Here is a 23,686-nt window from a genome sequence, read left to right as displayed (position 1 = left end):
GAGATTTGTGTCTGTCTTGTTAACTGTTCAGTGCCTAGAAGAGTAGCTGCACATAGCAGCGCTCAGTAATCATCTGTGAATGAACATAGAGATTACGTGATGGGGAGGAGGGATTTTCAATACATAAAAACTGGCTGATAATCACAAGGTCCTGGCTAAGAAAAGGGCAAGCGGATCTCTCTGACGGATCCCTGACACCAACACCCTAAATCCAGGGCCATTCCTTCTGCACTGTGTCTGCTCTACTTCTACACATTCCGTGGAATTGGTGGTGACCCAGGTCCCCCGGGGGGAGCTTACTTGTTTCACTCGGAAAGCTTCCACCAGAGCAGTTGCATGGTCGGGAAGGAGCGGGAAGGAGAGGCGTGGCCCCGTGTAACTGTCTGGTACCTCGATGGATTCATAGTCCCTGCAATTCTCCATCTCGGAGTCCTGGGGGGATCTCTCTTCAGTGAACATGCGGTTCAGGAAGTCCCCTAGTCAGGACAGAAAGGGTGGGCCGGCTTACGATCAGACCTGCAGGCACGGGCAATAGAGAATTCATTCCCTGGACCATACTTGAAGTGGGTCCTGGCCAGTCTGGCTTCGGCTCCAACACAGGAGAGGAGAAAGTAAAGGGCAAAGTGATGACAAATTAGAATGGGTGGGAGAAAGGTTACGACGTTATTATGTCAATTCCATTCTACTTTTTTTTTTTTTTTTTTTTTGCGGTACGCGGGCCTCTCACTGTTGTGGCCTCTCCCGTTGCGGAGCACAGGCTCCGGACGCGCAGGCTCAGTGGCCATGGCTCACGGGCCCAGCCGCTCCGCGGCATGCGGGATCTTCCCGGACCGGGGCACGAACCCACGTCCCCTGCATCAGCAGGCGGACTCTCAACCACTGCGCCACCAGGGAAGCCCTCCATTCTACTTTTATTTTAAAAGATTGCCTTAGAAAGTACAGAAATATACAGGCCTAGGTTGGTAAGCAGGAGGAAAGTGAAAACTGCGGTGGAAAAAAAGTTCACGGGCATTTTTGGTGTACTTAGTGAGTGTGGCAGATGCCTCAGACTTTCAGGCAATTCATTTCCAAATGCTGCCCCTGCATCTCTGCCTGAGGGCTTTGTCCCTGGATCTGCAGAGAGCCCTGCATGGCAGGCCAGACCTGCGTGAACAACCCTTCCCGTCCGCCCCTCCCAGCAGCCTTCTACCAATGACTCTCGGGCGTTGAGACTCCAGTTCCCTCTGCCTTCAGACGGGATACTTCCCAGGCTGCGTTTTGCACTATTTCCCAGGTACGCTGCAGGTTTAGTAACCCACCCTTTTTTGCCTGCCTCTCCTTTCCTGAATCCCTTCCCCACTCCCTCCCCACCTCCCAGTGTTTCCTGTATTTACCAAATAAACTCCTTGCACCCAAACTTTTGTCTCCAGGTGTGCTTCTAGGAGAACCATTTATTTGTCAGCCTCCTCGCTCATTCCCTGGCTGTCACCAGATTCACATTTCCCCTCCCTGTGCATCCCACACCTCACCCCGATGTCTTTGACCCTGAGACAGGAGGACCGGCCATGTGGCCGTTCATACTCACTCTCGTTGTGATTGTTGGGGGTGAAGTGATCCACAAGGTAGCTGAAGAAATTGTGGAGCTGCAGAAAAACCCAAGAAGACGTGGCTTTAGAGATAGAAAGAGAACCCAGGAGTGGTCCAGATCAGCTGCACCTTCTAGGCACCTGGGCCCTGCTGTGGGGGGCCTGGAAGGCAGAGCTGGAGGTGGCCCCATCCCACATCCCATCGCACCTTGACCTGGTCTTGCTGCCCAGCATACTCTATAGACTGGAAGATGCTCCAGGTGCAGTGCCGCCTCATCTCCAGACGGGCCATGTAGCGCCGGTACCATCTCTGGATCAGGACCGCTGCCTTGAAGGCTGTGACACAGATGGAGAAGCAAGCCTGTGAGGTGGGACTCCCTGGGCCTGTGGGGGGAGGTGGGGGGGGTGCCTCTCCCACTGTCACATGGGGACAAGATGGTAGGGAAAGCACTATATTTTGCCACCAGTGGGAAGGATTTGCCTCACTGCTGGCCGGGGTGCTCTTTTCCCCATTCCCGCCCCCATCCCTCCTCCATTCTTACCTATTACTTATACTAAAATCACTGGAGGACTATTGGAATTCCCACTTTTTGATGAAAACATTTATATGTGTAGAGATGCAAAGGTTGGATTCTGAGAAAAGAGATGTAAACTGGGGAGGTTGCAAGGTTGCAGCATCCTTGAGGAGTAGGATGATGTAGGTACTACTCAGCCATAAAAAAAGAATGAAATTTTGCCATGCGCAGGAACACGGATGGACTTGGAGGGCCTTATTCTCAGTGAAGTGAGTCAGAGAAAGGCAGATACTGTATGATATCACTTATATGTGGAATCTAAAACATATCAATACAACAAACTAGTGAATATAACAAAAAAGAAGCAGACTCACAGATAGAGCAAACTAGTGGTTACCAAGTGGGGAAAGGGAAGGGGGGAGGGGCAGTAGAGAGGAAGGGGAGTAAGAGGTACAAACGATTATGTATAAAGTAAGCTACAGGGATATAGTGTACAACATGGGAAATATAGGCAATAGTTTATAATAACTGTAAATGGAAAGTAACCTTTAAAAATTGTGTTAAAAAACATTCAAATGTAAAAAAAAAAAAAAAAGGATGGGATGATGTAGGGGTCAGAGGGTGGGGAGGACATTTTGATACTGCAACAATAGACAGGATGTCAGGAGTCTGGTTCTGGGCCTGGAACTGCCCTGACCAGCGATGTGGCCTCAGGCAAGTCAACTTTCTGAGCCTCAGTGTCCTCATCTGGAGAAAGAGATGAACTAGATGATAACTGGAGAGAAGAAACACACACACTACATACTATCATGTCAGGTGGTGGTCAGTGCTTGATATCCCCAAATTCCTTCTATCCCTGTGGCTTTGTGTCCCCATCACAATACACCCAGGACTGTGCTGACTATCCAATCCGAAGGGCAGCCTTTGCTTCTCCTTTTGCCAGGACCTGTGCTGGGTGATCGTGTACTGCAGGATGGCATGAGTAGGTTGAATTCTTCCTATGAGCTCCAGAACCTGCAGTCAAGTACTGCTGCCAGAGAAGAGGAAAGCTGTCCACGTGAGTAACTAGATTCTCCTTAAGCTCCTGGGCCTGAATGTGCCACCAGGGATGAATGGAGCCTTTGTGGATAAAGCTGGATTGCAAAGGAAACCCAGCAGGTTCACTCAGGTCAACCTTGTGAACAGTAGACAGATTGATTTAATACGCCTAGCTTGCATTAGAGAGCTAATGGCATTCCTACTGATGTCCCTAAGAGGAGATGAGATACAACAGTGAATGGGAAAAGAGAACTTGAGAGAAATTTAAGCAAAGCTGAATTTGGTTTTCTGTGAGGAAAACACGTCATACACTAAGTATGTCCCAAAGGCACCCACGAAATAATAAGTGATGAGGATTGAATTCTGTAAATCCCCATTCAGAGTAGTGAATGAAACGCCCAGAGTAAGCGGTACTCAGCTAAAGTAACAAGTCATGGGAAACACAGACATCTGCACCTCACCCTAGACCGACAGCATCAGAATCTCTACAGGGAACCCAGGAATCTGCAGGTTTAACAAGCTCCATGAATGATCCTGACTCGTGCTGAAGGGCAGGCATCACTGAGGAATATCATGACCATCAAGTTTCCGTGAAAATGTTGTTGGCTAACACCTTGCCTCAAACATTTTAAGGCGAGTGCTGCCAGCCAGACATACTAACCTCAGTACCTCTTCGGCTGCTCAGGGTAGGCAGACCAGGCAGTGCCTCTGTTTCTCCCTTTTATTCTCCCTCCCAATCCTCTGTCTAGGGCCGGGGTTCCATTGACATGGGTGCTGTGAGGCTGTAGCCTAGTTTAAGGACCTCTACCCCATCCTCCCTTCCCATCGGTGCAATACTACATGCTTGGGCTCCTCTTCCTCAGCCTTGTGCAGCCTAAATCCTATGGCAAAAGTTACAAATACACCTGGCTGTTAAAATTCCACCACTAAGGACAAGGCAATCATGTGGGGAGACAGAGGCCAAGGTGAAGAGCCGTCCTGGAAGCAGAACCTCCAGCCCCAGCTGCCCTGAGGATCATAGACAAGCCATCTAGCTGGGCCCTTTGCAAATTCCTGACCCACAAAATCATGAGCGGAATAAAATGATTGTCTTAAGCCACTCAGTTTTGGGGTCGTTTGTTACGCAGCACCAGATAATTGGAATGGGAATTGTATAACTGTTTTATAAAATTATAAAGCAAAGTTAAATCAAAATTAAAAAAAAAAAATCAATCTCTAAAAAGCAAAAGTCAAACAAGTGAATCTAATCCTGTACAAGTTAGTGGCATAACCACACAGAAAGGAGTTCTTTCAAATGATTTGAAAATTCAGTAAGTTGTATATGCCTAGTGGATGTACTCAAAGGACAAAAAGAACTACAAAGAAATCTTAAAGAGTTTTCAGTAACCATATCGTTATAATAGTATTGTTATTATTTTTCAGAAACTTTTTTATATACTATAGGACAAAGTAAATAATACCACATCAGTATCATTAGGGAAAAAAGGGTTTTTAAAGAGAAAGGAGATATAGATATAATATCATATCAAAGTTAAGTAAAAATATTGTGATCCTAAATATAAACTGGTCATTAAAATAATACATATTTTCTGGATCTGGTCACTGAAAAGGTGTAGAAAATAATGACCAACCTGGTAGTGAACACCCCAAGCTCGGGAGAAATAGCTATTTCTGGTCTGGAGCCAAAAATATGCAAGATGAGCCTGGGACCTATTGCCAAACTAGAAAGGAAGCCATGAGCTTATAAAGTTGCTTAGGCTTATATAAACAAGGTGCTGTCACTATTTCCCTTGCTTCTTCCTTCATCTCTGGTTGCCTCTCCTCGGCCTCTTTCGTTGGCTCATCCTCTTCGACCGATGCTTAATAAGTACTGGAGTCCCTCATGGCTCTGTCCTAGGCCCTGGTCTCCGACCTGACTTTACTGTCACTCTAGGCTACTTCAGTGACCCCCATGGCTTCAACAATCACCCGTACTCTGATGCCTTCCAAATGCATGTATCTCCACCAACGTCTCCAAAATCCAGATCTGAATATGCAACTGCCTACTCAGCACATCCACCTGCATGTTGCATGGGCATCTCAAACCCAGCGTGTATAAACTCAGCACCTTCCTTCTACTCGAGCTTGGTTCTTCTCCATTATCTTTATGTCAGAAATTGGCATTATCATCTGCCCATGTTTGCTAGCTAGAAACCTGGAGGTCATTCTTGATCCATCCTTTTCCCCAACCCCACACATGTAATCAGGTGGATCCTATCAATTCCACCTCCTGAATATTGTTGGAATTCACCCTCTTCTCTCCATCTCTACTGCCACCAACTCTGGACCAAGGCATTTTCATCTCCTGCTTAGATGACTTTAGTAGCTTCTAAATTGTTCTTCCGGGCTTCCCTGGTGGCCCAGTAGTTAAGAATCCACCTGCCAATGTAGGGGACACGGGTTCGAGCCCTGGTCCGAGAAGATCCCACATGCCATGGAGCAGCTAAGCCTGTGTGCCACAACTACTGAGCCTGCGCTCTAGAGCCCATGCGCCACAACTCCTGAGCCCACGTGCTGCAACTACTGAAGCCTGCGCGCCTAGAGCCCGTGCTCCGCAACAAGAGAAGCCACCGCAATGAGAAGCCCGCGCATCACAACGAAGAGTAGCCCCCGCTCGCCACAACTAGAGAAAGCCCGCGTGCAGCAACGAAGATCCAACGCAGCCAAAATAAATTAAATAAATTCATTTTTAAAAAATAATAAATAAATAAATCTTCTTCCTTCTACTCTTACCACCACCATCCAGCCTGTCTCAATCCCTTCTTCATGGAAGCCAGAAGGGTCTTTTATGTATGTAAATCTTATTCTAGAACTCCCTGTTTTGAATTCTTCAGTGGTTCTTCTTGTCTTTAGGATAAAGTTTAAAATCCTACAAGCTCCTGAGTGACGTGGGCTCTGCACACCTCAGCAGCCTCATGCCATGTCACCCTCCATCTTGTTCACTTCAGACCACTCAGTTCCTTGAATATGTCTCTCTCCTTGCTACTTCACGACCTTTGTACCCTCTACCTAGAACGCTCTTTCATCCCCTTTTTGCCCAATCTTATTTCATTCAGTTGTAAGGTGTAGTTTGGGATAAACCCCAATGGACAACACTGACTCCTTGAGTAAATTTTAATTCTATTAAATATAGTTCATCAAGTCCTAAGACATTCAGCTGAGCATCCTAGTGGTCACGTTACAAGGAGGAGAAGCCGATTTTCAAGAGTTAGCATGAGGAGAAATGTAACGATTTCCTGCCCACCCTGAGAAGCCCCTCCCTATGCAATGTAGGCTTCGGGGTACCCACAGTTAGTCTGAAGGTGGGAAGCGCATACCTTTCTCTGCATTCTGGAAAGCAAAATGATGTTGGGTTGAGGTGCCGCTTCCCATAGCGTAAGTGTAATGTTTCTGCAGGACGCAGATAGCAGGTCCAAGGGAGAGTGAATTGTTTGTTGACAAAAGGAAGAAGGAACCTGCAATAGGGAGATTTGGGCAGAATATTAGTTCAGGTAGACCAAATTATCTATGAACCTTGTCTCCTACATCATAAAAAAAATGTGAGGCTATCATGTGATAGCACCCTCCCCCCACCTCCCCAGCCTCCGTGCATGAGATATTCCTCCCCTATGTTTCCTCCATGTGTCATCTCATCTCTCCCCTATGTTTTCAACCTTCCTACTAGATTTTCTTCAGACTAAAAACATACTGAAGTCTCTTCTCAGAGCATTTCACCATCATCATCATCCTTTGACCTCCTATATCCCTCAAGCTATAACCCAACTTCTCTTTTCTTCTCATCCAGATTTCTCTGGAGCAGACCACTTATTTTCTCCTTAATGCCTCTTAACACCATGTTTTTCATCCTCACTATTGACCAAACCTTTTCATGCTGATGTCTCCAATGCGTTCATCTTTTCAGCCCGGACCTTGTCAGAACATCAAGGCCATCATGTCATAAGTCATGCCTTGGTTTAAATTCTACCCTTTGGCTTTCCATGATGCCATGCTCCTATCTCTTGTTGACACAACATTAATCAGTCAATCTAAGAAAGAGTTGGAAAATTTTATTTGAGCCAAATTTGAGGATTTATAAGCCAGGAAGAGCGTCTCAGAAAGCTCTGAGAACTGTTCTGCTGGTTAGAAATCAAGGCACGGTTATATAAGTTTCTTCTGAGACAGAGAGCTGTACAGCAAATGATGTGTACAGTTTACACAGTCCAGATCTGCAAGTACAAAGTGGCGGGTCATGTGACCCCTTACAAGATCAAGAAGGAATGTCATCTTCAAGCAATTGTCTTGTTGGTGCTGGGAGAAGGTTGTCTTTATGGCTGAGCAGGTATTCCTGCCGATGGGGGAGGTTTGGACGAAGCATAATGTGGATACACAGTGCACAGTAGAGGGGAGAGAGGAGGCCAAAGGGTAGAGAAATTTTTTTATGTTTAAATTCTTGTCTTGCCATAAAATATGAATTTTATTTCATACTGTCTCTTTATTCTCTCTCCTTCCTGAGCTCATTTTTCTCTATCCACCCCTTAAATGTCGATTTGATTTGCCTTCTAGTCTCAAATGTCTGCTCTCCTCACTCTGTATATGCTGCTTTTTTTTTTTTGCGGTACGCGGGCCTCTCACTGTTGTGGCCTCTCCCGTTGCGGAGCACAGGCTCCGGACGCGCAGGCTCAGCGGCCATGGCTCACGGGCCCAGCCGCTCCGCGGCATGTGGGATCCTCCCGGACCGGGGCACGAACCCGCGTCCCCTGCATCGGCAGGCGGACTCTCAACCACTGTGCCACCAGGGAAGCCCTCTGTCTATGCTTCTTAAATAACTGAGTCAACTCACACTTTCAGCTATCACTTCCTCCCTCTTAAATCTCCATCTCCATTTCAGACTAACTCTGAATTTCAGCCTCACACACCCTGCTTCCTGCTGAACTTTGGGGTGCCTCAGACTCCATGTAACGCAAATAGAACTCATCTTCCCCAAAGCCTCCTCCTCCAGCCTCATCTCTCTTTTCTCCTTTCTTCGACTCTATTTCTTGACCACCATGACTTCTGGGTTTTTGCTCTTACCTGGAATGTCCTAGCCCACACTTGACTAACTACTCATTCCTTAAGGCTCACTTCAGGTCTCGCCTTCCTTAAAGAAGCCAGTTCAACATGCCCCTCCTCTGAACTCCTGAATATCCCAGTCACATCTCTGATGAAATAAAATTTACATTTCAAGTCAGGACAAGAAAAATTAAACACAAAATTCTCTCTGTGTTTGTTTGGGCCTCTTCCTTCCCTCCCTAATGTGTCATATGCATCTGCATTACACATTAACCAGACCTCCTCAAAGATGGGGGTGCCTGCTGAAGCATAAAGATGATTTTTTTTTCTTTCTTCTTATGCTAGCAATGTGGTTTCTTAAAAGAACAGTGCTCTTTCCCAGCTCTGTAGGGGGTCATGGCGACTCGCTGCTCACTTTGCCCAGGCTTACCTGGACTATGTATCCTCGATGAACTTTATGTAAAATACCAGTGTGTCATTTTGATGTACAATTCTTTGTCTCCAAAATGTATATGACTGTGCCATTGGCTCCTAACAAGTGGAACACTTCTTAGAGCTTTCTGAGAAGCTGCTTCCTAGGTTACAATCCTGTTTGGCTCAAATAAAGTTCCCTTTATTTCTCTTCTTAACTTGATAGTTAACTGAATTTTCCTCGTCATTTTCTTGGGGTAGCCAACAGGATATCAGAGACACCCACCAGAGGACACCTGGAGTCTACCCCAAACCAGTGCTTGGTACCAGCGTGGGCCCTTTGAGCCCCATCCACTTCTTAGTATGCCTCAGGTGCTTTGGTGAGTTCTCCTGATATCCAGACACCATTGCTTTAAATGACGTCCTGAATTTTATTCAAGCTGTTTCTCTTGGGACTTGGAGTCCTAAGGGGATACTGGTATATTTCCTATTTCCTAGGCAGGGACCTAAGGGGAAATTCCTAGGCAGACACCTAGGAGGAACTTTGAAGTGAACTGGATTGGACATCTTTTTTTAAAATTTGGCTTAAATTGGAAAGATATGGTCTGAACAAACTGTTGCTGGTGAAATGAGAGACTGAGCCTCCTGAGCTCTGAAGAAAAGGGACTTCGCTCCTTCCGGCCATCATGTGTCCTCAGGTGACTGAGAACCTAGCGGAAGTGTCTGAGAATCAATCCTCATGCCATGCAGTGGTCCTACAGGGGATCCCGGTACAATCATTAAGTAAATTCTGCTCCCCAGGGGACACTAGAAGGCTGATCACCTAGTGCTCTGGGCACCCATGGCAGTTTTAGACTGCTGGAGGGAGAGACTCAGACATGTAAGAGAGTCGAACAGACCCAAGGGTAACTCCTTGGGAAGCCAGACTCAGAAGCAGCACACATTCGATCCATCACACTGACCTCAGAAAGTTGTAAGGATCATATCTGAGTTAGGGTACCAAATGAATAATGGAAAACCGTGCCTCAAAGGCTGAACAGCTCCCGTATGTGCACCCACTCCTGGAACCCCGGCTGGCTTCATGTACAATTGAAACAAAGCCAATGCTTGCAAGCACTTTAATCTTAACTCTTAAATGGCCAAGATAGAACTCTTTTGACCTTCCAAAACTGTAGAGAAAGCCAGTTTGATAAAACATCTTCGCAAAATTCTGACCCTGAGAGAACAGAAGTATTCCTAGGAGAAAGCTTAAAGTTATAACTCTTAACATGTCTTGAAATGTAAACATAGCCCATATCGCCTGAGACTACAGCCTTGGCTCAATTAATAGAACTTAAAACTGAAAGGGGGGAAAAAAAAGGAGAGGGGAGCTTTCTAAAACTCCAGCAAGAAAACTATGAGATCTTTGTCTGTGTCTATCTGGATGTATGTATGTCTGTGTGTATGTTATAAAAACAATATAACCCTACCTCTGGATGGTGTTATCAAAATTAATTTGTAAAAGAGCTCTATTTAATTGACTTAAAAGCAAGTGCTTACAAATCAAATATTTCTAAATGTAACTTAAACTAACACAAATTTTTAAACGATCACGTGAGCTAGGATTAATCTTTACTGAAATAAAAAGCAAACTTAAACTGATGGTTTAATTAATATAGACATGTCTTTAGAGTCATCAACATTCAGTAGAATACTTTTATTGTACCTAGGTTTACTGAAATTCAATAAGTTCATTTATCTAGGTTATAAAATTTGTTAACAAGAAAATTAATGATCTGATGATATTTTCATAGGTAATGAAATAAATGGGATAAAAGGTTTTGGTTAAACTATTTAAGAACAATTATGTTTTATGGTATGCCTACCTAAAAATAGTTTCTCCAGATTTCTGGCAACTTGAAACCTTAGAGCTCTGGTAAGTTAAATGATGGAAATTCATTGAATGTCTAGATCATTTTTTTTCCTCTAGACCATTTTTAATAAGATAAAATGCTGAAACATTAATTGCTAAAGGAGTCTATGTTTACCTACTTTTGACTTCTTATTACAGTGAAACTAAATATGTATGAGAATATTAATAAACATTTTGTGCTTTATTGAAAGATTATACTTTGAAATGGCATATATTTCTAAAAATTTATTCTAAAATGGGAACCTTGAGAAAAGAGTTTTATGCATGGTCAAGAGTATCTTAGAGGAACTTTCCTGGTGGAGCAGTGGTTAAGAATCCGCCTGCCAATGCAGGGGACACGGGTTCGATCCTTGGTCCGGGAAGATCCCACATGCCACAGAGCAACTAAGCCCATGCGCCACAACTACTGAGCCCGCATGCCACAACTTCTGAAGCCCGCATGCCTAGAGCCCGTGCTCTGCAACAAGAGAAGCCACCGCAATGAGAAGCCCATACACCGCAACGAAGAGTAAGCCCCACTCGCCTCAACTAGAGAAAGCCAGCGCGCAGCAACGAAGAATCAATGCAGCCAAAAAAAAGAAGAAAAAGACTGTCTTAGATTAGACTGAATTTGATTAAATAAGTGAATTTTAATATTAAGTGTGAAAACGTGTAAAACTAGAATTTGATTTTTTTCTCTAAGTTTTCTTTGAAATGTTAATTTGCTTTTAATAACAGATTGTGCAGTTTCTTTACCAGTAACTTTCTGCACTTGCCTTTAAAATCGTTTACTGTCACTTTGGTTGAGTGAATAAATATTGTTTCACGGTGACTTATGATCCTACTTGGCCAAACATTTAAAACCTTTTGATATCTTTGACAAACTTTCTCACATCGAATTCTAAATGAAGTTCTTTTGACCTCTAGCTAACTCTGGGATACTACAGAGGGCCCCTGAACATCTCAAAGAGAGATATTAAAATAATCAGGCTTATTTGGTCTGTTAAATTACATGGGAAACATTGTCAAATGAGTAATGATAAACCTTCTTAAGTTATATTCTATGGGTAAACGTTATTAATATAAATGTTCTAGAAATTATATGAAGTTTCTAAAATTTGAAATGTCCATAATTCTAGTCATTATCTTAAAATTTCATACCTCACAGAAATAGCCCAATTTCCTTGACAATTGCATTATAATCAGGTCTTTAACCATGCTTTTAAGTCTTCTGTCACTTATAGATAGCTACTGTCTTACTCTGATCCTTTTACAAAAATACTTGTAAATGACTTGCTTTTATGCTCCAAAACTAAATTAGACTCAGTAGCAAAAGGACTTCTACATTGTTTGTGGGCCCTTTCAGCAAGGGTTCTCTTATGTAAGGCTACTGAAGAAATAGTAATGGGGTCTCCTTTAATTATTTACGTCCCACACTCAGTTGAGTCTATTCTAAACTCTCACTACATTTAGCACTATTCTGTATGCCAACTAACTTCTTAAGAGGCACTGTTGCTTTCTGCACCTAATACTGTCTTGGTTCTATGTAATAACCTTAACCCTGCAACTTTGCTTCCAGCACTACAGGAAGAAAACAACCAAACTGCACAGTGTTAAGAGATTATCTTTTTGCTCCCAGGAATGACTTACAAGAAGCTCTTATTGATAAGGCTAATCTATTTGATTTACAGATGGGTCCTCCTTAAGGGATGAATATTACCGAGCTGGATATGCAATAACATCCACAGCGGACACAACTGAAAGTTCTTATTTACCAGAAACAACGTCAGCAAAATAAGCTGACCTAACTGCCTTAACCCAAGCTTGCCAACTAACCAAAGACCAGATAACAAAATTTTACACTGACAGTTGCTTTGCTTTTGGAGTGGCACACAATTTTGGAATGCTATGGAAACAATGAGGTTTTTAACCTCTTCAAGACAACCTATTTAAAAAATGGGGGAATTCCCTGGCGGGCCAGTGGTTAGAACTTAGCACTTTCACTGCCAGGGGCTGGGGTTCAATCCCTGGTCGGGGAACTAAGATCCTGCAAGCCGCGAAGTGCAACCAAAAAAAAAAAAAAGGGAAAACAGGTTGCAGAGTTGTTCATTGTTATGCAATTGCCTAAACAGTTAGCAATTATTAAAACACCAGGACATTCCAAATCCGACACTGTGGAAGCGAAAGGAGATATCAGCTTGTTGATGCTGCAGCCAAAGAGGCAGCTTGAAACACGAATCTTGCCCAGCCTTGAGAATGTCCACTGCTCTCCATTAACCCTGCTAATGAAATAAAAGATTTCTTTCTACAGGCTCAGGAAACCACAGCCAAAGAAAAGAAGCAGATACTGGAACAAAAAAGGGGAATTTTGACCTCACAACACAAATATGGTATCGACCCGATTAAAAAGCAAACCAGAAAAACCTTATAGTGTCTATTGACGCACAACTGCCATTGCTCCAGCGTGTACATTCGTTACCTCTTGGACATCTGAGAAAATGCTTTTATAGAGAAAACAATATTTTTGGAAACTTTCACCCATGGTGGTTCAAAAGAAATATATTACATTATTGACAGGGTCTTATTGAGACATTTTAAAACACTGGTAACTAGCTCCTCTTACAGCAAGCTTCTAGGAGATGAAAACCTTAAGGATCATGGAATACTACCTAAAGGTTTTGTTTATTGGAAAGGACATCAAATAAAAGATTCTTGGCAGCCATGATGGCAAGGACCTTGTCAGGTATTATCAACTGATTCATGTACAGCCAAACCGAAAGACATTAATTCATGGATTCACATCTTTATTTTATTTATTTATTTTGGGACTTGCCATGTGGCTTGTGGGACCTTAGTTCTCCGACCAGGGATCAAACCTGGGCCCCAGCAGTGGAAGTGCCGAGTGCTAACCACTGGACCGCCAGGGAAGTGCCCCACATCTCTCATTATTAAAAAGGCCCCTCCAAACTTGCACAAGCCTCTTAGATAGCCTTATCCACCAGCGGGCAGACAGCAGAAGCAAGAAGAACTACAATCCTGCAGCCTGTGGAACAAAAACCACATTCACAGAAAGATAGACAAGATGAAAAGGCAGAGGGCTATGTACCAGATGAAGGAACAACATAAAACCCCAGAAAAACAACTAAATGAAATGGAGATAGGCAACCTTCCAGAAAAAGAATTCAGAATAATGATAGTGAAGATGATCCAGGACCTCGGAAAAAGAATGGAGGCAAAGACTGAGAAGATGCAAGAAATGTTTAACAAAGACCTAGAAGAATTAAAGAACAAACAAACAGACATGAACAATACAATCACTGAAATGAAAAACACACTAGAAGGAATCAATAGCAGAATAACTGAGGCAGAAGAACGGATAAGTGACCTGGAAGACAGAATGGTGGAATTCACTGCTGCGGAACAGAATAAAGAAAAAAGAATGAAAAGAAATGAAGACAGCATAAGAGACCTCTGGGACAACAGTAAACACAACAACATTTGCATTATAGGGGTCCCAGAAGGAGAAGAGACAGAGAAAGGACCAGAGAAAATATTTGAAGATATTATAGTCAAAAACTTCCCTAACATGGGAAAGGAAATAGCCACGCAAGTCCAGGAAGCACAGAGAGTCCCATACAGGATAAACGCAAGGAGAAACACGCCGAGACACATAATAATCAAATTGGCAAAAATTAAAGACAAAGAAAAATTATTGAAAGCAGCAAAGGAAAAACGACAAATAACATACAAGGGAACTCCCATAAGGTTAACAGCTGATTTCTCAGCAGAAACTCTACAAGCCAGAAGGGAGTGGCATGACATATTTAAAGTGATGAAAGGGAAGAACCTACAACCAAGATTACTCTACTCAGCAAGGATCTCATTCAGATTTGATGGCGAAATTAAAAGTTTTACAGACAAGCAAAAACTAAGAGAATTCAGCACCACCAAAGCAGCTCTACAACAAATGCTAAAGGAACTTCTCTAAGTAGGAAACACAAGAGAAGAAAAGGACCTACAAAAACAAACCCAAAACAATTAAGAAAATGGTCATAGGAACATACATATCGATAATTACCTTAAATGTTAATGGATTAAATGCTCCAACCAAAAGACACAGGCTTGCTGAATGGAGACAAAAACAAGACCCATATATATGCTGTCTACAAGAGACCCACTTCAGACCTAGAGACACATACAGACTGAAAGTGAGGGAATGGAAAAAGATACCCCATGCAAATAGAAATCAAAAGAAAGCTGGAGTAGCAATACTCATATCAGATAAATTAGATTTTAAAATAAAGAACGTTACAAGAGACAAGGAAGGACACTACATAACGATCAAGGGATCAATCCAAGAAGATGATATAACAACTATAAATATATATGCACCCAACACAGGAACACCTCAATACATAAGGCAACTGCTAACAGCTATAAAAGAGGAAATCGACAGTAACACAATAATAGTGGGAGACTTTAAAACCTCACTTACACCAATGGACAGATCATCCAAACAGAAAATTAATAAGGAAACAGAAGCATCAAATGACACAATAGACCAGATAGATTTAATTGATAATTATAGGACATTCCATCCAAAAACAGCAGATTACACTTTCTTCTCAAGGGCGCATGGAATATTCTCCAGGATAGATCATATCTTGGGTCACAAATCAAGCCTCAGTAAATTTAAGAAAATTGAAATCATATCAAGCATCTTTTCTGACCACAACACTATGAGATTAGAAATGAATTACAGGGGAAAAAATGTAAAAAACACAAACACATGGAGGCTAAACAACACATTACTTAATAACCAAGAGATCACTGAAGAAATCAAAGAGGAAATCAAAAAATACCTAAAGACAAATGACAATGAAAACACGATGATCCAAAACCTATGGGATGCAGCAAAAGCAGTTCTAAGAGAGAAGTTTATAGCTATACAAGCCTACCTCAAGAAACAAGAAAAATCTCAAATAAACAATCTAACCTTACACCTAAAGAAACTAGAGAAAGAAGAACAAGCAAAACCCAAAGTTAACACAAGGAGAGAAATCACAAAGATCAGAGCAGAAATAAATGAAATAGAAACAAAGAAAACAATAGCAAAGATCAATAAAACTAAAGGCTGGCTCTTTGAGAAGATAAACAAAATTGATAAACCATGAGCCAGACTCATGAAGAAAAAGAGGGAGAGGACTCAAATCAATATAATTAAAAATGGAAAAGGGGAAGTTACAAAAGACACCACAGAAATACAAAGCATCCTAAGAGACTAGTACAAGCAACTCTATGCCAATAAAATGGACAACCTGGGAGAAATGGGCAAATTCTCAGAAAGGTATAACCTTCCAACCTGAACCAGGAAGAAATAGAAAATATGAACAGACCAATCACAAGTAATGAAATTGAAACTGTGATTAAAAATCTTCCAACAAACAGAAGTCCAGGACCAGATGGCTTCACAGGGGAATTCTATCAAATATCTAGAGAAGAGCTAACACCCATCCTTCTCAAACTCTTTCAAAAAATTGCAGAGGAAGGAACACTCCCAAACTCACTCTATAAGGCCACCATCACCCTGATACCAAAACCAGACAAAGATACTACAAAAAAAGAAAATTACAGACCAATATCACTGATGAATATAGATGCAAAAATCCTCAACAAAATACTAGCAAACAGAATCCAACAACACATTAAAAGGATCACACACCACATGATCGAGTGGGATTTATCCCAGGAATGCAAGGATTTTTCAATATACGCAAATCAATCAATGTGATACACCATATTAACAAATTGAAGAAGAAAAACCATATGATCATCTCAATAGATGCAGAAAAAGCTTCTGACAAAATTCAACACCCATTTATGATAAAAACTCTCTAGAAAGTGGGCATAGAGGGACCCTACCTCAACATAATAAAGGCCATATATGACAAACCCACAGCAAACATCATTCTCAATGGTGAAAAACTGAAAGCATTTCCTCAAAGATCAGGAACAAGACAAGGATGTCCACTCTCACCACTATTATTCAACATAGTTTTGGAAGTCCTAGCCATGGTAATCAGAGAAGAAAAAGAAATAAAAGGAATACAAATTGGAAAAGAAGAAGGAAAACTGTCACTGTTTGCAGATGACATGATACTATACATAGAGAATCCTAAAGATGCCACCAGAAAGCTACTAGAGCTACTCAATGAATGTGGTAAAGTTGCAGGATACAAAATTAATGCACAGAAATCTCTGGCATTCCTATACAGTAATGATGAAATATCTGAAAGAGAAATTAAGGAAACTCTCCCATTTACCATTGCAACAAAAAGAACAAAATACCTAGGAATAAACCTACCTAGGGAGACAAAAGACCTGTATGCAGAAAACTATAAGACACTGATGAAAGAAATTAAAGATGATACAAACAGATGGAGAGATATACCATGTTCCTGGACTGGAAGAACCAATATTGTGAAAATGGCTATTCTACCCAAAGCAATCTACAGATTCAATGCAATCCCTATCAAATTACCAATGGCCTTTTTTATAGAACTAGAACAAAAAATCTTAATATTTCTATGGAGACACAAAAGACTCTGAATAGCCAAAGCAGTCTTGAGGGAAAAAAGCAGAGCTGGAGGAATCAGACTCCCTGATTTCAGACTATATTACAAAGCTACAGTAATCAAGACAATATGGTACTGGCACAAAAACAGAAACATAGATCAATGGAACAAGATAGAAAGCCCAGAGATAAACCCAGGCACCTATGGTCAGCTAATCTATGACAAAGGAGGCAAGGATATACAATGGGGAAAAGACAGTCTCTTCAATAAGTGGTGCTGGGAAAACTGGACAGCTACATGTAAAAGAATGGAATTAGAACACTCCCTAACACCATGCAGAAAAATAAACTCAAAATGGATTAGAGACCTAAATGTAAGACCAGACACTATCAAACTCTTAGAGGAAAACATAGGAAGAACACTCTTTGACATAAATCACAGTAAGATCTTCTTTGATCCACCTCCTAGAGTAATGGAGATAAAAACAAAAATAAACAAATGGGACCTAATGAAGCTTCAAAGCTTTTGCACAGCAAAAGAAACCATAAGCAAGATGAAAAGACAACCCTCAGAATGGAGAAAGTATTTGCAAACAAATCAACGGACAAAGGATTAATCTCCAAAAGGATTAATCTCATGCAGCTCAATATTGAAAAAACAAACAGCCAAATCCAAAAATAGGTAGAAGACCTAAATAGACATTTCTCCAAAGAAGATATACAGGTGGCCAAGAAGCACATGAAAAGCTGCTCAACATGACTAATTATTAGAGAAATGCAAATCAAAACTACAATGGGGTATCACCTCACACCAGTTAGAATGGGCATCATCAGAAAATCTACAAACAACAAATGCTGGAGAGGGTATGGAGAAAAGGGAACCCTCTCGCACTGGTGGTGGGAATGTAGATTGATAAAGCCACTATGGAGAACAGTATGGTGATTCCTTAAAACACTAAAAATAGTATTACCATATGACCCAGCAATCCCGCTACTGGGCATATACCCTGAGAAACCATAATTCAAAAAGACACATGTACCCCAGTGTTCATTGCAGCACTATTTACAATAGCTAGGTCATGGAAGCAAGTAAATGCCCATCGACAGATGGACATATACAATATATGACATATACGACAGATGGGTATATACAGTGGACTATTACTCAGCCATAAAAAGGAACTAAATTGGGTCATTTTTTGAGACATGCATGGATCTAGAGACTGTCATACAGGTGAAGTAAGTCAGAAAGAGAAAAACAAATATTGTATATTAACGCATATATGTGGAGCCTAAAAAAATGGTACAGATGAACCAGTTTGCAGGGCAGAAACTGAGACACAGATGTAGAGAACAAATGTATGGACACCAAGGGGGAAAGCCGCGGGGGGGTGGTGGTGGTGGTGGTGGTGGTGTAAAACAAAATTTAAAAATAAACAAATAAATAAATAAAATAAAAAGGCCCCTCCACCTAAATGGACTTTGGGCCCTGTTTCTCACACCTGACTTCAACTAACTAATTCAAGTATCACCAAGCTAGGACAGAAGAAGAAAACAACAGTACAAGAGTCTGGACCAGGCTTGTTAGACCCATCCTACTAGTTCAACTGTAGTATTTACCAAATATCTATCTCTCTATCAAAATTTAAAGTTATTCGTTTTACTTCTAGCTATCCTTTTGCCCCAGTGTTGAAGACCGAAGGAAAATTCTGTAGTAAGTTGTCACAAAGTATAGTTACTGGAGGCAATTTAACTGATTGTTGGATCTGTCATCAAATTCCTTGGTCAATAAAAGGCATCAGCCATAATTCTTGACACTGAATTTTCAGATGTTCCTCTAAAGTTTCCTGTCAGCATATACCTCCATGTTTGTTTACTACATTTGATAAATGTACTCAATTCTGAAGTTTCTGTAATGGGAAAGTGATGTTGGAAAAACAAATGGCTCGATTTTTAAAACTGCTTTGCAATGGGAAACTGGTTCTGTAATCCAAACTGAATGTTGTGCTTTCATACCAGATTAGCCCGCTAATATAGCTATCTAATGAGTCACATATAAAATCAGATTTCTGCATTGAACAATCCCCTTTCTAGTCTAAATGAAACTCTGGGTAAATGTTTAAGCCCTGGGGATTCATGGCTTAAATCTTTGCTTCTGACTTTGCTATTGTTGTTGGTTATATTGATTGTGCTCTGTGTGATTAAGAGTAATAATCTCTTGTGCCTCTCAATGTATATTTAAAACTCCAACTAGAATAATGATGTCTAAATGACTTGAAACTACTGATGATATCTATAATTCAATATAAAACAATGGGTATGCATAATGCACATACAGGGTAAATTGACATAAGTACTACTGGACAATCTAGAATTGACTATCAGTCCTTGCCAAGCATTCTATTAGTCATTTTGATGTACGATCCTTTGTCTCCATAATGTATATGACTGTGCCTTCCACTTTTAAGAGGCGGAACAGTTCTCAGAGTTTTCTGAGAATCTACTTCCTGGGTTATAATCCTCAGTTTGGCTCAAATAAAATTCCCTTTTTTTTCCTCTTGATAGTTCATTGAATTTTTGTCAACATTTTCATCACTGAAATACCATATTCTAGTTTTCAATTTTGTATCTCTCTACTATTAGACTGTGACTTCCTTGAGAGCAAAGACTGTGTGTGAGCAAATTCATCATTTTATCTCCAGGACTTAGCACAGTACCTGACACGGAGTGGAGAGTCATTAAATAGTAATTGAATAAACTTTATGCTGGATTTATTTTTACACAACATAGATGAATCTTTCTCTAGCTCTTCTTCAGGAAGCACTGTGAGATGTACTAACTAAACATCAAAAGTGGATTCCACATCTATATTTTTTCCCCTCCTTTACTTCTACCCCATTCTCCTTCCTCTATTTTTTTTTTTTTTTTTGCGGTACGCAGGCCTCTCACTGTTGTGGCCTCTCCCGTTGCGGAGCACAGGCTCCGGACGCGCAGGCTCAGCGGCCATGGCTCACGGGCCCAGCCGCTCCGCGGCATGTCGGATCTTCCCGGACTGGGGCACGAACCCGTGTCCCCTGCATCGGCAGACGGACTCTCAACCACTGCGCCACCAGGGAAGCCCCTCCTTACTCTATTTTTGAAGGTTATTGTATTGGGGATTGTCAAAGAGTTGTTATCTTTTCCCTTGCAAATCAAAATGAAAGGCTCACCTTGCTTATCTTGGTTTAACATAATAAAGAAATAATCAAAGAAAAAAGCACCATATCTTTTTTTTTTTTTAATCCACAAAATGGTTCCCAGATATAAGGGATGTTGTGGAAGCAGACTCTGAGTATGGGGTAAAGTGAGAAGCCATCATGACCAAACCAAGCAAACTCCCCCTAGATACCTGCAGTTTTAGAGATGGAAGGGAATTCAGCAATGATTGAGTCCACCAATGACTCACAACCTGCTTTGATCATTGGTAACTTGCCTATAGAGCCATGCTATATATTAAAGTGTTTGGGTTTTGGAAGTGCACAGAATAGAAAGAAGTAAAATAATTCTCAGGGCAAAACCTGAAAAAGTAAAAACTGCATAAGATCAAAAATGAAAAATGGGGGCTTCCCTGGTGGCGCAGTGGTTGAGAATCTGCCTGCCAATGCAGGGGACACGGGTTCGAGCCCTGGTCTGGGAGGATCCCACATGCCGCGGAGCAACTAGGCCCGTGAGCCACAACTACTGAGCCTGCGCGTCTGGAGCTTGTGCTCCTCAACAAGAGAGGCCGCGACAGTGAGAGGCCCGTGCACCGCGATGAAGAGTGGCCCCCGCTCGCTACAACTAGAGAAAGCCCTCGCACAGAAACGAAGACCCAACACAGCCAAGAATAAATAAATTTTTTAAAAAAGACTATCTCCTATTAAAAAAAAAATGAAACATGAGCTTGATATGTCCTCAGCGCCTTTTGGTAATGACTAACTGCTTCTCTAGCTGGTGATTCCCCAGCTGAGCCATCTTCTCTGGTAACTGGCACATTTACACTGCATGGGTGAGAGTCCTTGTCCTTCTAGGATTTGACTTAGTATCATCCATATTTGACATTATCTTTTTTTTTTTTAATGTAGGTAATTGTTTATCTGCCCAGTAAGTGAACCCAAGAAATGCAAGATTGATCATCCAGGACTCGAAGACCTCGAAACACACACAGCAAAGACCCTCCCTTGGTAAATGGATGAGATAACAAAGGGGCCGTCTCTTACTCTGTCCCCAGGCCAAACCTGTATCTATTTCCTGGGTGAAACATAAGTTTGTTGCCCTCATGGTCTCAGCTATTTCTGTACTTCAGGCTAGAAAGAAAGCTCTTACCTTCTTTGGTATGTGTTTACTACGAACCACAACGAAGCAGAAACCTCTTTAACACACAGGTGTGATCCCCACCTTGTCTTCAGAGTTGGCCGAGGGATGCCGGGCTGATCTGATTTCTTCCAGATCTAGAGTCCGATAAATTAGGTGCCGGTCTAGTCCGGCATACCTTCCCCGAGAAAGCCAGTGAGGATATCCACAGCCCTGGCCAAGCATTCGGGGCTCCCTGCTTTCCAGCAGCAGGCAGCTCTGACCTCAGTCAGATCAGGCCTGCGAGGAGGATTTGAAGAGGGAGGTTGCTCAGTTGGGGTATGTCCCTCACACCCAGGCCCAACCCCTGAAGACTGTTTCTCTACCACTCACTCCTGCCCCCTCCCCAATCCTAAGCCTTCTTACTCTCCTGGATTAGAAGGCTATGTTTCTCAAGCCACATCTGAGAAGGCTGAGCTCCTTAACCTAGAAACAGAAGAGTGCTGACAAGACAGATGGGCCTGGGGGCTCCAGAGATGGCTCCAGAGCCCAAGGGGTCCCAGCTGGAGCCACGCAGGGGCCAAGGCATTCTTCCTTGTGGCTGTCTTTTCTCTGTTTGCAAAACTTGATTGAAACATTTTGCCTTTTCTTGCTTTTTCCTACTATGGGCACTTTTTCCTTAGGTTACAACCTAAACTATTACTATATTAAAATAGTAATCACTATTCCCAGAAAATTTACTTTTTCAATAAATCTAAGATGCTTATGTGTGTGCCGGGAGGTACTAAATATTCCATGGGAATTTGCAAAAAAATTTATACTCTGTTTACTTATGTGTATTTAGTAGGTCAAGCTTGTTAATTATGTTGTTCAAATCCTCTTTATCCTTATTTATTCTTCCTGATCTGCTCATCTTTGAAAGAAATGTTTTAAAGATTTCTATGATAAGTACAGGTTTAGCAATTTATCTTTGTGTTTCTGAATCTTTGCATTACACATTTTGAAGCTATGCAATTAAATATTAGATTGAACCATATGACACTGACATTGGAAATTATATAATACATTAAGGTTTATGGCTATTTTCTTGGTAGAAGGTGACCTATCAAAATAAAATATCACTCTGCTCTTTTAAATCCTTTTTGCCTTGAATTCTCTTATGTCTGGTATTTTCACATAGGCTCACTTTTTGTTAGTGGTTAACAGCTAAGATACTGATATCTTCCCCAAATTGACTAAAAGTTAAAAGACTGATAAAATCCTATATTATTGAGAGTATGAGAAAAACAGCCTGTTCCATTACACTACTGGTGGAATGTAAATTGTTTTACTTTTTTGGAATTAAACTAGATTAAACTTTAACTGAGATTTATTAACTTATGTATTTAATTTATTAAATTACAAATGTGTAACACGTAAACCCTTTGGTCCAGAAATCTCACTTTTAAGTATTTTATAAAACTATAAAACCATACAAAAAGCGGTAAGGGGCTTCCCTGGTGGCGCAGTGGTTGAGAGTCCGCCTGCCGATGCAGGGGACACGGGTTCGTGCCCCGGTCCGGGAAGATCCCACATGCCGCGGAGCGGCTAGGCCCGTGAGCCACGGCCGCTGAGCCTGCACGTCCGGAGCCTGTGCTCCGCAACGGGAGAGGCCACAACAGTGAGAGGCCCATGTACCGCAAAAAAAAAAAAAAAAAAGCGGTAAGGATTTTCACTACCATATTGTTCATGATCATGAAAAACTGGAAACAAAAGTTCAAAAATTGTAGAATGGTGAAATAAGTTATTGTACATACAGGAGAATACTATGTAGCCATTAAAAAAAATTAGATCAATATCCTCTGTCATAAAGAGATGTTCATATTTTGTGCTATGTGAAAAAGGCAACCTGCTGAAATATATAAAATATAACCTCAATTTGGAAGAAAAAAATTATTTTGTACAATGAAATGTTTTCTAGTTTCTGTGTTGATACTTTGGCATCTTGGGGCTTTGCTGACCAGAGAGGGCCCACCCCTCCCAGGGTTAGCTGATTCCTAGAGACAGCAAAGGGCTGCGGGTGCGATTTTCACGTGCAAACCACCCAGCCCAGACCCACATCCGCAACTGCCTCATTTATCGGCTGTTACACTCAGGGCCACTATTCCCACAGCCCTACCCACCCAAGGCCAGTACCAGACAACTAGGGGCAGCTCCTATGTGATGGAGCCAATGAAATTATTCAAACTAGCCGATTTTAGACCTGTTTAGCCCATTACCCTGTGTCAGCAGACATTCTTCCCCTCAAAAACCACAAAAACGCTCCTGCACACAG

At 41.8% G+C, this 23,686-nt stretch overlaps 1 protein-coding gene across 1 annotated transcript in view; it reads right to left on the bottom strand.

The window, feature by feature from the left end:
- The window catches only part of PPEF2 (protein phosphatase with EF-hand domain 2), a 31,858-nt gene extending 25,249 nt beyond the window's left edge, over nucleotides 1-6,609 (bottom strand). The window contains exons 1-4 of the mRNA XM_082653271.1: nucleotides 6,475-6,609; nucleotides 1,774-1,901; nucleotides 1,565-1,622; nucleotides 301-476 (exon numbers count right to left, since the gene is read on the bottom strand). Of these exons, the coding sequence (XP_082509397.1) occupies nucleotides 301-476; nucleotides 1,565-1,622; nucleotides 1,774-1,901; nucleotides 6,475-6,529 (417 nt within the window). The 5' untranslated portion in view covers nucleotides 6,530-6,609. The remainder of the gene's footprint in view (nucleotides 1-300; nucleotides 477-1,564; nucleotides 1,623-1,773; nucleotides 1,902-6,474) is intronic.
- Nucleotides 6,610-23,686: the final 17,077 nt, after the last annotated feature.

This window comes from Grampus griseus, assembly GCF_964374135.1.
Source record: "Grampus griseus genome assembly, chromosome: 4".
Taxonomy (NCBI): domain Eukaryota; kingdom Metazoa; phylum Chordata; class Mammalia; order Artiodactyla; family Delphinidae; genus Grampus; species Grampus griseus.
Note: the sequence above shows the minus strand (reverse complement) of the source record. Positions and strands in the feature narration are given on the sequence as shown.